The sequence below is a fragment of the Polyodon spathula genome, chromosome 1 (genome assembly GCF_017654505.1).
Source record: "Polyodon spathula isolate WHYD16114869_AA chromosome 1, ASM1765450v1, whole genome shotgun sequence".
Classification (NCBI taxonomy): Eukaryota; Metazoa; Chordata; class Actinopteri; order Acipenseriformes; family Polyodontidae; genus Polyodon; species Polyodon spathula.
Window position 1 is genome coordinate 96319392 of NC_054534.1, and position 15622 is coordinate 96335013.

Here is a 15622-nt window from a genome sequence, read left to right on the forward strand (position 1 = left end):
AAACTCAAAATAACAAGGCTAAATGCTCTGTATACATAATGAGTGCGTCTCACTGCGCCAGTTTTGTTAAGTCAAGCGTTTGGCCAGTATTTCAATTTTTTTTTCAGCTTTCTGTCAGCTGGAAATGCAGGCCACTGCCATATTGGATCCTTTCTGGCGCCGCTGTTATGTCATACTGTTGACAGCCACCCACGCCAGTGAACGCTGGTAAAGTGAATTGTGTCGGAATGCAAAGCGCTCAGGTGCATAAATAACAAAAGAAACAACAATAACAAAGTATTTTTGTGCGCCTAAGCCTTTAAACCAACAAAGGGCGGCCATAACAAAACATTGTCTATGTAATATAGGTGATTTAATGGTTTTTATATGATATACTGATCAAGGTGATGCTTTTTCCATTATTAAAATGGTTATATATATATATAAGTATTCATTAATGTACAGGGCCCGTTTAAATATATTGACAGGCTGTACTGTATACGCTGTTGGGTACTGTGCCGCCTGGTGCTACCTCGCTATAGCTGCCCACGGCTACAAAACGTGTTTTCAGTGCTCCCCCAAGCAGCTGAGCACAGCTATCTAGTCAGGTTTTGTCTGCCAAACTTGATGTAGCCAAAGTGGCTACAAAGAAAGTGTGTGTAGAGAAGAATCAGACAAGGAAATCGCAGCTGTTGTGGCTGATTTTCTTTCATATAGGTAAAGCATGCATATAACATTTTCTGTGTGTGTGTGTGTGTGTTTTGTAATGAGCTTCTGGTTAAATTGATTTGTAACCTCCTGGTTTCTTTCAAACAAAACACAATACAATCCCACACCCCCCCCCCCCCCCCCAGACCTTTGATGCACAGCAAGAATTTCCGAAGCTGGTCAGGTTTGGTGGGGTAGGGGGAAAGCACTGAAACGCTCTTCTGATTTCAGTGGCTAGCCGCGGGCCACCAAAGCCTGTAGCACCAGGCAGTGGAAATGAGGCATTGGATATAACCTTGTGTGGACAGGAGTGGGTTAAGGTAGACGTGGAACAGGTGTATCATGATCTTTTAAGTGGAAAATCCTTGCATTGTGGAGATGGCTTTTCAACTCAGGAGGGTAACATAATTAAACATTAATCAAATTAATTTGTTTTCTGAGCTGATAACCTTTTTGTCAAGAAAGTAATGGATTCTGTCAAATTTCCTGCCCACTACCTTTGACTTTTCAGGACAAAGTTTTTGGAGGCTCCTGTCTGTATTCAGAATCTGTCTCCCTCAGCGTATGATTAATGACTGTGGTGAAAGTTGTAGATTTGGCCTGAGGTCAGTTCTTTGTTTACGAGAGTGTGCTTGATTAGCATTGCTTTGAGGTACGGATTGAAATTAAATATTTTCTCTCAAGTTTAGGTTTATGTATGGCACTGTCCTAAAATACATTAATCCTCAAAGTCTTAACATCTGTTTTCTTCAGTTTGGTTATGGCAGTATTGAAGACAACCTTGGGCATGTCATTATGCAGCAGCACCAGCACATTTCTGTTTCATCAGTAATGTGTTTTGAATTTGTCTTCAGGTTTTTAATAAATATGTCAGAGTAAAAAAAGTTTGTTTCATATTGTACGAACAAAAAGAAAATTCTGTTTGGAGAATGCAAAACGGTTCAAGATATCACAGGCTTGACGTTACTGTTTTGTTTTAGAATTCCTGTTGTACTTTTGGTTTTAATGAAGGTGTTGCAAACATTCACTGGAGAGCAGCTCAAAAAGCCATCATTGCACTGGAAGTTTCATATTTTTTGTTTCAGTGAATTTACTAATGAAGTTTCATATTTTTTGTTTCAGTTCCAGTGAATCTACTAGTACAGGCTGGGGCGAAGCTATGGAAGGCCATACGGGTCAAAAATGCATTTAATACACTTTTCAGATATTTAGTACACATTGATTTGGACCAAATCGGAATAAAAAACTATGTGGTCAAAATAAATGTAAATTAATTACGCATATTCTCCGTAGGGCTGGCATTTCACAGTAGTACCTATGTAGTGACTGGTCATTTTACAGGCATGCAGGGTAGTTACAAGAGTAGCCAGTCGCCTTCAGGGTAACATCTTTTTAATTGTAGACACGAAATACGCTTATATATACACACACATACACTTCAGCCTAGGACACACTGCCCGATACTACTGTCTCATCTCAATGGCTGATTTTAAATTGTTGGAAGGGACGCAGAATTTGTAACTTTTTTTTTTTCTGATGTTTGACTTGCCCTGAATGCATAAAGTACAGCGTGCAATGGGGCAAATCAGTGACAGTATGCAAAAACATAAGGCTGTGGCACAAGGCGATGTGATCGTGAAAACCACATATGACTGGAGACAAATATAAAGGTAAAATATAAATCTCAAATTATATATATATATATATATATATATATATATATATATATATATATATATATATATATATAGACGTTTTGCTTTTTTTCTACTCTGATACATTATGAGCAGCAACAATTTACTCAAAGCCTCCACTAGTGTTTTTTCTATTATTATAACAACCTTGACTTGCATAAAGAAGGAAAAACATTGAGCAAAACAGATCGCATCACTTGATTTTCAAGGTGTGGTATCCGAAGCATAATCAACAGTACGAAAGTCACACAAAAGTGTGTGTTTGTATGGGTTGGTGTGGAGAATATTGGGGTGGCAGGGAGGGGGTTACATTTCTTCCTGTCAAAACACGTGGGAATGTGACTGCAGCCATCAATTGAATAAATAAGTAACTCGGCTCAAGCCACTGGTGGATAAAACTGGTGTTCACGGGTGATGATGAGAGTTCATGTCCATGTTTGTGGTGAAGGTTCGTGTTTGTGATGTTCAGAGTTTTAAATACAGTTTTGTTGGTGTTTAGGGGAGTTCACCTCCATATTTTAATGGAAATGGCTGCTCAGCCTGAAACCACACATTGTAAATAGTGTTCCTCTTGTTTTGTTTAAACCTTTTCTTTGGCCATCGTTGTTTGTTTGTTTGTTTTATTAGTTGTAATTGCACAGAAGATCATTTAAACCTGCAGCTTTCTTGTCTCAGAGTCTCCTTGCTGGTAGAAACAGCCTTGCTAGAGACTCTGCCAAGTCAGAATATCACATGCAACCTTTTCTGAGGTAATGCATTGCGGTTTAAATCAGGCCAACTGATTTCAGTCGTGTCTAAAATTAACATATGTTTGACCTATTTGAATATTGCTTTTTTTCTGTTGATTTTATTTATTCATTTATTTTTGTAGAAAAAGCAGAGCAAGAAATAAACTTCAAAGAAGAGGAAAAGAAGGCTAAGGCTGGAGACTCAAAAGCCCAGGCTGTGGTAAGGCCTGTATTTTTATAAAACAAAAAAATGTGTTCTTTTAACTCTTGATGCTTATGTATTTTAAACCTAATGTCTTACCACAGAGTTCATAAAACATTTCCTATTAAAACATTGGTTAAGCTATGCAACCTAACCCAAGTTAGTAGATGTAATTAAGAAGTGTGTTTTAGAAGCAAGTCCTGGAGTTTATTTGCATTTAAATCAGGTTTTATTTTACTTGAAAGACCCGATTAACGGCCCTACACTTTTTTAAACTGTTCTTTTGAATATTGCAGACACACTGATTCCTGGTGCAGTTAATGGGATCATGTTGCAGTCTTGCTGAATCATTTTGCTGTGTTGAGAGACTTGCTGGGTTTGTAAAAAGAAAAAATATTGTAGTTACCCAAATCCATAATATGTTACAGAAGCTAGACCAGCAGCGAGCTCTATCTGACCCAGAAATATACAGATTGTGAGACTTGTTTTGGCGTTGGCATTTGGACTCTGGTCTTTCTAGAAGAAATTTTTGGCTACAAGACATTACTCATCTGCCAAGGCTGAACAAGTGTATTTGCTTCAGACAGTGACTGTAATGGCTACTTCAGCAGATACGACTTGTTAACTGTGTGCTTTAACAAAAGTGATTCAAATGATAGAATTGCTCCTGTCTGGTTTATTCCTGTATTAAAGTGTGTAAATGCTGTGTCAGAAATAGTTAGAGCCAGACAAAGAGAAAATTGCTGCTGTTATATCTTAAATGCATATTACTGATTGCTATATTTCCTTCATGTTACAGAAGATTGCTATTTAGGGAAAGAAAACTTATTTTCTAAAATGTGGTTTGCTATAAGGCAGTAGTGCCTACTTGAGCAACCAGTAAACATTTTGTTAACCCTCTGTCAACTTGTGAAGCCTAATAGCTGCTGTAGCTAAAACACATACCAAAATAAAATACCAGCAATAATACCACAACATCTATTTTCTTATTACACAATATAGAACAAAGCATGTAAACATTTTGTAATATGAATGTCTGGATGTATTTCTACATTCTCTACAGTAAGTACTGCTGTAAACCAAAGAAACAAGAAATACTTCCTCTGTTTGTATACTGTTTGGAAAAAGCACTGTGATTTTTCTCATATGTATTTTTTTCGAAATATCAGTGTACTGAAAAAGAAGTAGGAAACCCTAGTGGTTTGAACTAAAGATTAGGAGCTAGGAGATCATTTGTTCCATTCCCAGTCCTGATCATTCTCTGTCACATTTCAACTGACAAAGCCAAGGGATAACCACAAGGACTGTTTCGGTCCAGGACTTTGTTCAAACCAAACTCTAGATTGGCTTATTTACCTATTAAACCTTCATCCTGGTTCTAAAGCTGTTCATTACTCAACCAAATGAATTGGGTCTAGTCTGAATAATAGAACAAGCAGGAAATATTTGTTGTTTTTGTTTTATTCATGCAAAAAATGTACAAGGTAGGTACACCAGAGGGCTTGTGTGAGGTTTACCAGGTGTTTCTTCTATTCATCTCGTGCAAGTTTCAGAGGGTGTGTTATAGTGTGCTGCTGTATGCATCCAGAGTAGTCAGCTCCTGCTTTTTGTATGTTTCTATTTTGTTTTTATTGTCACAGGTTGGCAAGTATTACTTGCAGTTAGCCGAGCAGCAGGATGAAGAGTTGAACAATTGCAATGCAGTGAGCTGGCTGCTTCTAGCAGCAAAGCAAGGCCGGAGAGAGGCTGTTAAACTGTTAAGAAGATGCTTTGTGGAAAGAAAAGGTTTGTGGGTGAAAAAAAAACACATATGGCTTTACAATCTAGACAAGATCAACCTGCAAATACTGTGTATGGAAAGTGCTGATACTATTGACTGTCAGCATGTACGTAAAGCTGCATGCCGATAAATCTGATTTATCGTTTAAAAAGAAAACACGGTGCTTGCAAGCTGTACTGCTTGTGCTTTGTTTCAGAAATGGATTCATCTGCTGTTGTATTACTGTTAGGCATCACCACAGAGAATGAAGAGGAAGTAAAGAAGCTGTGTTCAGAGTCTGAGTTTGAACGCACTGTGAGGAAAGCAGCACTGGTCATGTACTGGAGATTGAACCCCCAGAGGAAGAAGAAGGTAGCAGTGTGTGAAATGCTGGAAAACGTTGAGCAAGTCAATGTTGATGGTACGTGTGCCTGCGAGTCACATGCTGACTGTGAAAACATAAATATGTAAATTAGCAGAATCTATTAAGACTAATTCCAATTTAGTACCTTTAGCCAAATATTTGTGTGTATAGGTCTAGTGTCATGAAGTCCCCAGACATTTCATCTCAGGGACTGGGGGACCTGCAATTACTGCTAACTGTAAAATAATTACTGCAGTGTTTAAGGCAATCTGTAGTGGAGTGTATTACATACAGGTTATGTAGCACCATCTAGTGGATGAATGCATAAAAGAAAGTAATACAGAGCAACTATTTTCTTTCATTTCATGCATAATGTTATTGTTTGGAACTGTTGCTTTTTAATGCACTGAGGCTTCATTTTTTAAAAATATATATTTCTTTTCATAATTTGAAATTCAAACGTATCATACAAAAGATCTTGGATAACCATTTTTATTTCTAGCACAGCTATGCACATTTCCTAAGCTATAATCATAGCAGCCTGAATCTGAGCATTTTACATTGAAAGGGTGAGGGACTGAATAGATACCACTGTGTTTAGATGAGAGTTTTAGGGGACTGAAATCTAAAGGGGAGAAATTAGCTAGCTTGTAAGATGGCATTGCCACTAAAGGGAGTGTCGTCTTGTGCAGACGGTGTCGATGGAGCCCCTAAACCGGGACCACTACCTGCATCTCTGCAGAAGCAGAGACGAGTCCTGGAGTGGCTTGTTAGTAGTGAACGTAAGTCTTTTTACATTTCATGTTTGTGGATTTTTTTGTTTTTGTTTTTGTTTTTTGCTTGCCCTCGGAATTGCAAACATCCCCACAGCCACTAACTTAAATGTATAGATTGGCAAATCAAGGATTTACAAAAGAGGGATATACAAACAACACCTGTACATTTAGGGGCGCACATCCTGCCAAATCTAGACTGGCACAGCAAGCTGATCCCATGCATGTTCTCTGGGTTTATTATTTTTCCATTTTCCTTCCTGTAAGAGATCCGTAGATCATGGTTATGCAGTGAAAATATTTTTAGATTGTGATCTTGGCAGTAAGAAATGCATTTGTTTGTTGTTTGATGTATTTCAGCTAACAAGTATGTTGCTGTAGATGATTTTGTTGAAATTACAAAAAAATATGCAAAGGGCATTATCTCAACAAACCTATTCACAAGCAGCGATGACGAAGACGATGAACTTGCAGGGAGGAGTCCTGAAGACCTGCCCCTAAGGCAGAAGGTACAATCAGATTTACAAGATAATGCACTGCTTCGTGTTCACTAGTAATAGCTTTTTTCCCCCAAAATAGTATTTTTTAGTACAAAAACTGCTTTATATTCATAGTCTTTGAGGAAACTTTACAGTACTAACAGTATATGTGTCATCATAAGGCTTACATACCAAGCAGGGCTCCAGACAAACTTTTGTCTTAGGAGCCAATGGCTCCTAGGCCAAGAATTGTGGGCACCAAATGCAATTGTTGGGCGCCACTTTTAAGAGCAAGTTGGTTGCGTCCATATTCAACTGCTTAAAATACAAGGAAAACACTAAAATGATACAAAAACAGAAATGTAATGTTTGTACTAACTGGTTTGCTGCCTGTGCTCCCTAACTGTGACTTGCTCTGCCTTACCCGTCCTCCATGTGATCTACTGTTCTGACACTGCACCTGTCCTCCATGTGATCTGCTGTTCTAACACTGCACCTGTCCTCCATGTGATCTGCTGTTCTAACACTGCACCTGTCCTCCGTGTGATCTGCTGTTCTGACGCTCCACCTGTCCTTTGTGTGATCTGCTGTTCTGACGCTCCACCTGTCCTTTGTGTGATCTGCTGTTCTGACGCTCCACCTGTCCTCCGTGTGATCTGCTGTTCTGACGCTCCACCTGTCCTCCGTGTGATCTGCTGTTCTGACGCTCCACCTGTCCTCCGTGTGATCTGCTGTTCTGACGCTCCACCTGTCCTCCGTGTGATCTGCTGTTCTGACGCTGCACCTGTCCTCCGTGTGATCTGCTGTTCTGACACTGCACCTGTCCTCCGTGTGATCTGCTGTTCTGACGCTGCACCTGTCCTCCGTGTGATCTGCTGTTCTGACGCTGCACCTGTCCTCCGTGTGATCTGCTGTTCTGACGCTGCACCTGTCCTCCGTGTGATCTGCTGTTCTGACGCTCCACCTGTCCTCCGTGTGATCTGCTGTTCTGACGCTGCACCTGTCCTCCGTGTGATCTGCTGTTCTGACACTGCACCTGTCCTCCGTGTGATCTGCTGTTCTGACACTGCACCTGTCCTCCGTGTGATCTGCTGTTCTGACACTGCACCTGTCCTCCGTGTGATCTGCTGTTCTGACACTGCACCTGTCCTCCGTGTGATCTGCTGTTCTGACACTGCACCTGTCCTTTGTGTGATCTGCTGTTCTGACACTGCACCTGTCCTCCGTGTGATCTGCTGTTCTGACACTGCACCTGTCCTCCGTGTGATCTGCTGTTCTGACACTGCACCTGTCCTCCGTGTGATCTGCTGTTCTGACACTGCACCTGTCCTCCGTGTGATCTGCTGTTCTGACACTGCACCTGTCCTTTGTGTGATCTGCTGTTCTGACACTGCACCTGTCCTCCGTGTGATCTGCTGTTCTGACACTGCACCTGTCCTCCGTGTGATCTGCTGTTCTGACACTGCACCTGTCCTCCGTGTGATCTGCTGTTCTGACACTGCACCTGTCCTCTGTGATCTGCGGTTTTGACGGAGCACCTGTCCTTTGTGTGATCTGCTGTTCTGACACTGCACCTGTCCTCCGTGTGATCTGCTGTTCTAACACTGCACCTGTCCTCTGTGTGATCTGCTGTTCTGACACTGCACCTGTCCTCTGTGATCTACGGTTTTGACGGAGCACCTGTCCTTTGTGTGATCTGCTGTTCTGACACTGCACCTGTCCTCTGTGTGATCTGCGGTTTTGACGGAGCACCTGTCCTCAAATGCTACTCCTGTAACTGTTCTTCCTCATGCTGTTATTTTACATCTTTGGTTCTTTAAAAGAGAATTTCAAATATTCTGCCTTCTAGAAATGTGTTTCTTAACTCAGAACTCTGAACTAATTGGAATTAGGCCTTAACTTAAGCCTGTGAACTATATACAACTATCAAATCTTTCTTATTATTCACAATCTGAGTCAGCTTCATCAGATGTCCTGTGGTGCTTGTCCTACCTCCCTAATCACCTGCACTGGGGTCTGAAGTATGGTGAGGTCACATTCTAGACTGGCAAATAAAGCACAGTAAATGCATTGGAGAATGATGATAAACTGCAAAATTACCGTGCAAATTTATGATCAACTTTTATGAGGGTAGCATTATTTGCTGCTTATTAAAACAAAATATACTATAAATAAGATGCAAAAAAAATGTCTATTACTTAAACATTATAACTCAACTAATAAACAGCAACCTTGTACCTAAAATGTCTGTTGTACAAGCACTACATTAGTCTCTGGCTAAGAGAACACCCCTCGGGAAGCAAGTGAAGTGTTATCTAAGATAGAGTTGACCACTGGACACATTATGCCAAGGCCAATCATGATATGAATCAATAAATACAAATGTATGCATTACTTTGTCATGACGCACGTGCATCGACATATGAAATTAACAGAACAAATAAGAATAAAACAATAGGCAAGTGCATGTTAATAAACTAACTGACCAACTAAATTAACAAAGCACCCCTACACATGTTAAAATGCATCAGCGGCTCAGACAGTAATTCTAAATATGAGAATTCCTTTGAACAGAATGGTTATTAACACAGCACCCCTACACATGTTAAAAATTGCAGCAGCAGCAGCAGCTCTAGATTACTCTTGTGATGAGAAGTCAGTTTTGAAAAGATTGAATAAACTATTCTGAGTCTGAGTTATCAGGTTACAAAACACAGTACTGTATCAGTTTTGAATTGGTTAGCAACAGCTCGCTATTGGTGCCAAAAAGGTGTTCTTTTAAGTGAAGTTCCAGTTCCTTCAGGCGGAGCATTTACAAAGGGAGAATTCCATTTCACCACAAGGTTATTCCCTGAGCCGAAGGTTCTCTTAGGAGGTGTTCCTATATGCAGAGACTACTGTACTACTAAAAATCTGGTTTAAAAAAATGTTCCCTTCAGATGGTAAATTACAAATAAAAAAACATGCAGTACTGCAGACCAGAAAATCTGACAAAATAAGACTGACTTGTTAGAACGTCACTTTATAAAGTAAGTCATCTACCTAAATATTGATCGATAAGCGATCAATCTGACAGGTAATTTATATATATAAATACTGGCTGTTTCTGTTTTATATTTGTAGTTTAGAACAATTTGCAGATTTTATTTTTCACTTTGACATTACTGACTTTTTTGCGTTGATCAGTGGCAAAAACTGCTAATTAAATCCATTTTGATTCCGTGTTATAACACAATAAAATGTGCAAAAGTCCAAGGTGGGGAAGGGGGATACTTTTGAGAGCCACTGTACAAAACTAATTGTCTTTCTTTCCGTGTCTGCAGTGAAAATACGATATTAATCCACATCCTTGCCCCCCACTGCACATTTACCTTGCGAGATCTTGTGCTGAATTGTATTTTTTTAAATTAGCTCTCTGTTTTCACTCATATCTACAATCTGATCTGATCTGGATTCATCCAAAGTTCATCGAGCCTTCCCTTCAGTTCATGTGACTTTTTAGCCTATCTGTACACACAGATCACATCGTCCTAAATGATGCACTTGGAAAACAAAACAGGCAGCGCTGTGAAAGGACGGGGCCCAAAATATTCAGGCCTGACATTGAAAGGCTTAAAAGGAGTGCACTGGCATCATGGCGTATCTTACAATTTAAAGTGGAAGATTGTACTTTTGGTGTTCTCACTAGTCTTTAAAAGCTAGCGAGAGGCAGTATTTTTGTGTTACCGGTGCCAATAGTGCTTATCCAAACCCCACATTTTAGTTGCAGTCTGGAGCTCTGCCAAGGGTCTTAAATTAAGTATGTGCAGACATTGATATATTTCATAAAATTTGTCTTAATTTATTGTTAAATTTGTTTTTAATAGTCCTTATTATACGAAATGGCTTTTTTTAAAAATATAATTTACCTCTGCTGCTAACTCTTTTTTTGTTTTTTTGTAGATTGTAAAATATCCACTTCATGCCATAATGGAGGTGAAAGAGCATCTTATTGACATAGCTTCCAAGGCTGGCATGCACTGGCTGAGTACCATCATCCCCACCCATCACATCAATGCTCTCATTTTCTTTTTGATCATCAGCAATTTAACCATCGACTTTTTTGCCTTTGTTATCCCTCTGGTCATCTTCTACCTGTCCTTTATTTCCATGCTAATCTGCACTCTAAAGGTCTTCCAGAACAGCAAGGCCTGGGATAACTTTAGAACTCTGACCGATTTACTGATCCGTTTCGAACCCAACCTCGATGTTGAGCAGGCTGAGACCAACTTCGGCTGGAACCATTTGGAACCATACTTCCATTTCATGCTTTCGGTCTTCTTTGTGATATTTTCTTTCCCCATTGCCAGCAAAGAATGGATCCCGTGCTCTGAGCTTGCCACCATCGCTGTCTTTTTCACACTTGCGAGTTATATGAGTTTGAGCTCTTTCGTGGAAACCTACACGAGAAGAGCTATACTGATAGAAGTGGCCTCCTCTTTATGTGCCATGATGAGTGATCTTCCAGAAAGCTGGGCTTTCCTCCGGTTCTTTGGAAAAACCTTTGTCACCATTCCTTTGGGCAGTTTCATTATTCTAAACCTGAGCATTCCATGCTTGCTTTACATGTACCTCTTCTACCTGTTCTTCAGAATGGCCCAGCTAAGGCAATTTAAAGGCACCTATTGTTTCCTGGTTCCCTATATGGTGTGCTTCATGTGGTGTGAGTTTTCTGTGGTGTTGCTGCAGAATTCTACCGGCATTGGCCTCATCCGCACCTCCGTTGGGTATTTCCTCCTCTTGTTCGCATTGCCGATCCTAACTCTGGGGATTGCCACCATGTTCGTTATCCAGTTTATTAAATGGTTTATCTCTCTGGAGTTTATCAAGATCATTGTGACCTTGGCTGTGTGTGCCATTCCCATTTTCCTCCGCCTGTGGACGAAGACCAGCATTTCCGTGGTAGACATGGTCAAATCCCTGACCAGAAGCTCCATTGTTAAACTTATTCTGGTGTGGATCTCTGCTATCATGCTGTTCTGTTGGATCTACGTGTACCGGTCTGAAGGGATGAAGGTATACAACTCCACCTTGACCTGGCAGCAGTACGGTTTCCTGTGTGGGCCACGTGCTTGGAAGGACACCAACATGGCACGTACTCAGATCCTGTGCAGCCATATGGAGGGTCACAGAGTTACCTGGACTGGGAGGTTTAAGTATGTGCGAGTTACAGAGATCGAGAACAGTGCAGAGTCTGCCATCAACCTGCTACCCCTGATCATTGGAGATTGGATGAGATGCTTGTACGGTGAAATCTATCCAACGTGTGACCCCCAGAATGTCACACTAGAGGAGGATGAGCTCTGTCGACTCAAGTTCCTTACAAAACACGAGTGCCACCTCAAAAGATTTGATCGCTACAAATTTGAAATAACTGTGGGCATGCCCTATAAAAATAAGACTGTGGAGGAGGACGACGCCACCAAAGATATAGTCCTGAAGGCCAGCAACGAGTTCAAGAGAGTGCTGCTGACTCTGGGACAAGGGAGCCTTGTGGAGTTCAGCACTATCCTCGAGGGACGGCTTGGCAGTAAATGGCCAGTGTTTGAACTCAAAGCCATCCGCTGCTTGAACTGCATGTCCACACTGGTTCCAGTTGGCAGGCAGTTCAAAATAGAGTACGACTGGAGGAGCACAGTGAAGATTGCATTCAAATTTGCGTTTGATTTCTTCTTTGATCCTTTCTTATCTGCAAAAGCATAGTGTAATGGTAATGTGTGCAGATTAAGGTACTACACCTATATATTTCAAACTACTTTTATATAGAAGTATGGTGTGGTTTTGCAACTTTGCATGGAATTCATACTTTGCTGCTTATAGTTTACAAGCTGGCAGTGTTAACAGTGTCTAGTGTGGGACATCAGATTGTTAAAGTATTTCTCGGTTGCTGTATTTGGAGTCAAGCTATGGTCGAGATAAATTCAGAGAATAATGGGAGAGCACGTTCTTTAAAAATATTTTAAATACACACTATATTACTCACATTTGTTCTAGCTTTGAAACAGCACTTATAAAGAGACACTCTTTAGTTTAATTACTTTTTTCTACCAGTGATGTGAAAGGGTTTACCATGTAGTGCTGCAAAACTGTATTTAATGTCATTATCACATGCATTATATACTGATATTTTAGTGCAGGATATAAGCATTATGTATAACAGTTGGAGCTTTTTGGTGAAAGGCTTTCTGAAAGACAAGGAGACAGAACTTCCAGTTGTCACAAATGTAAAATTCGCACTATAACGTTGTCCTTTCACAACTCGATATTATAGTCCTATATAGTAAATGGTGCACAAAGGTGAAGATTTATGGAATAACAGGCAAAACCAAATGGTTACTAGTAATTCCTGCCCAGGTGTATACATTTGTACAAGTAGGTGTGGCATGCATACCAAATTAAGAACTAAACTGTAGGACATAATGTGTGTGCTGTATGCAGATATTATATAAATAAAGATTTATACTAGGCTAGCTATATTCATATTTACAGTACTATAGTATTTTTTTTGTGTGAGGACATCAAAAGACATGAAGCTGCACCTTAAAGTGTATCATTTTTCTGACAGAGCTGCTAAAATGAACATGAGGCATGAGTAATAGGGACCTGCATGTTTCTCAAATTATTTAATGTACTTAGACATTCATAATTTTACTTATAAAAGAACATGCGTGGACCTTGTTTTCTGCTTTATGTATTTAAAATTACTTTACCCTGCCAAAGTGCAGTAAATGCCAGCTTTGCTAAAATAACACTAAGGTGGTGAATAACTAGCAAGTAACTGTTGCCTTGAGCAGCATCCAAAATACTAATATGCATTTATAAAGGATGCTAATAGTCTTGTTTGCCACACTAAAAAAGTGGATCTCTGGGAATGATAATTAATCTGTGTTCTGAAATTTAACTTGCTCAGTTGTAATGACAACATTTTCATGTGTATGCTACCATCAATAAAAATAGCATGCATGCTGTGAGGTAGGTGTAAAAGGGTAGTGCAAGAAAGTAAGGTTTGTAAAGTGAGCTTTTAAGATAATATTACTATGCGTAGGGTTCACTATCTTGGGTAGACCTTGCTGTAAGATACTTGCTTTAATAAGCAGTGAAGGTATATGGGAATACCTTCAGTCACCCATAACACATGCCAGAGAGAAATGTTACTAGCAACAGTTAGATATAACATGTCTGTGCATGTTATTTAATGGTTCAATATGATTACTGAGATACTTCAGTGCTAGTTTTACCCATAAATGAGTTCACCCTGATCTCAAAGATTGTCGTCTCTGTGCCCAGAAAATCATACTGACTAGTCTTGTTCACTGTTTGCCTGCCAGTGAAGTGATCTTACTGGGTTTCTGAGTGGACTAATGGGAGAACTGGGACTGGAGTGCCATTGCTGAGATGTATTGTTCATGTTTTTTCAATGAGTAAGTCTGATCATTCCCAATATCTTGGGGGTAGGGGGGATTGACCTTGAATGATAGGCTATGATCTTCCATAGTCAACTGTGGTGTTGTTGTTATTAGTATTATTATTTATAATAGGCAGTGCAATTTAAAATAAAAGTAGGCCTTTTGATTAGTCATGGGAAAAGAATAGTCCCAGGTAATGCAATAGAAGACTTCACAATTAATCATGTCCATCTTCAGAGATTTGTACTTGTTTTTGATTAAATACTTGGGTGGGGGTGGGTGTACTAGTGTATTGATTGATCTAGATACAGTAAATGGGATTGAGTTGTATGTTTAATGATCATTTTCTGTGGTGCTGAAGTGCCTTTTCATTTGTACTGCCTTATACTGTAGGTGAATTAATGCTACACTTGCCTTATGATGTGATTTTGTTGACCTTGCTGCTTCTCACCACTGATTAATAAATATCTATATCCATGAACTGGTTGTGTTTTTATTTAACAACTAACATTGTTATTTTGGAGGTGTGTGAGCTGCAGTGCTACCACTGTTTATATATTCTCTTGTTTGGATGTGTCTTTGTTGCTATAAAAGCTTGTGATGCTTAGAACACAGTGTTTAAATGATCTGAAAGTGTGTGGGGGTGGGTTGGTGGGTTGGTGGGTGGGGGGAGGGCGCGCGCGCCGCTCCACAATGCTGAGGGGGTGCAACAGGCCACCATATGCCAAAACTGACCAGCTAATAAATGGGTCTGTGAACATTCTTTTCAAGAGCACATTTGTGTGCTTTGGAATTTTAGGTAAGCGCCCTTCCAGTTGACATCCCATATTCTTACTTGTGTAACTGTTGGTAGATGTAGAGGCCACTGAAGGCAGGCTGCACTGTGACCTTCACCACTCTTACCTGTTCATCACTTACCTGTTCATGTAATGGTCTGAGGACTTCAAGGACATTCAACTAAATAATGAGAAGGTTCATTACATTTTTATTTATTTATTCATTTTTGTTATTTACATGTAGAGAGAGTAGGTGCTTATTAATTGTTTGCCAATAAAACTAATGTGAATAAGGACGGACAGTCAACACTGGGTGCTATATTAAGCATATGTTGAACTACATAAAATATAATACACATGGCAAAAGCAGGAGTGTGGCAACCGACAAGTTAATTTCTGCAAATATTGCTGTGGGATTCCATTTAAAAACTTTATCATTTTACATTAAAATCTATTTAGCCACTCATAATAATTGTATTTGTATTAAGCATTTTCAGAGTGATACACAGAGAAAGGTTTTGCAGTCATGCTTGCTGTGATTCATGAAGTAGTTCTTCAGTTTCATGCAGTGCATCAGTTTTACAAAGCAGACCCGAAATAAATGAATCGCTGAGAAAAAAAGTTGCTGTTTGCTACTCGGTTCCATTTTAGAGATGTGATGTTTTTATTTTAAAGAATAGACTTGTATGTAGTAAGACAGAATTACAACTTAAAA

General features: G+C 39.7%; 1 protein-coding gene across 3 annotated transcripts in view; it reads left to right on the plus strand.

Moving 5' to 3' along the window:
* The window catches only part of LOC121324742 (wolframin-like), a 28365-nt gene extending 13753 nt beyond the window's left edge, over positions 1-14612 (plus strand). For 2 of the 3 annotated variants that reach the window (XM_041266903.1, XM_041266895.1), the window contains exons 3-8: positions 3253-3329; positions 4952-5096; positions 5321-5491; positions 6127-6216; positions 6568-6716; positions 10629-14612. In XM_041266903.1, the coding sequence (XP_041122837.1) occupies positions 3253-3329; positions 4952-5096; positions 5321-5491; positions 6127-6216; positions 6568-6716; positions 10629-12428 (2432 nt within the window). In that variant the 3' untranslated portion in view covers positions 12429-14612. Of the gene's footprint in view, positions 1-3251; positions 3330-3607; positions 5097-5320; positions 5492-6126; positions 6217-6567; positions 6717-10628 lie in introns of those variants that run through there. The other variant, XM_041266912.1, reaches the window with a different exon arrangement.
* Positions 14613-15622: the final 1010 nt, after the last annotated feature.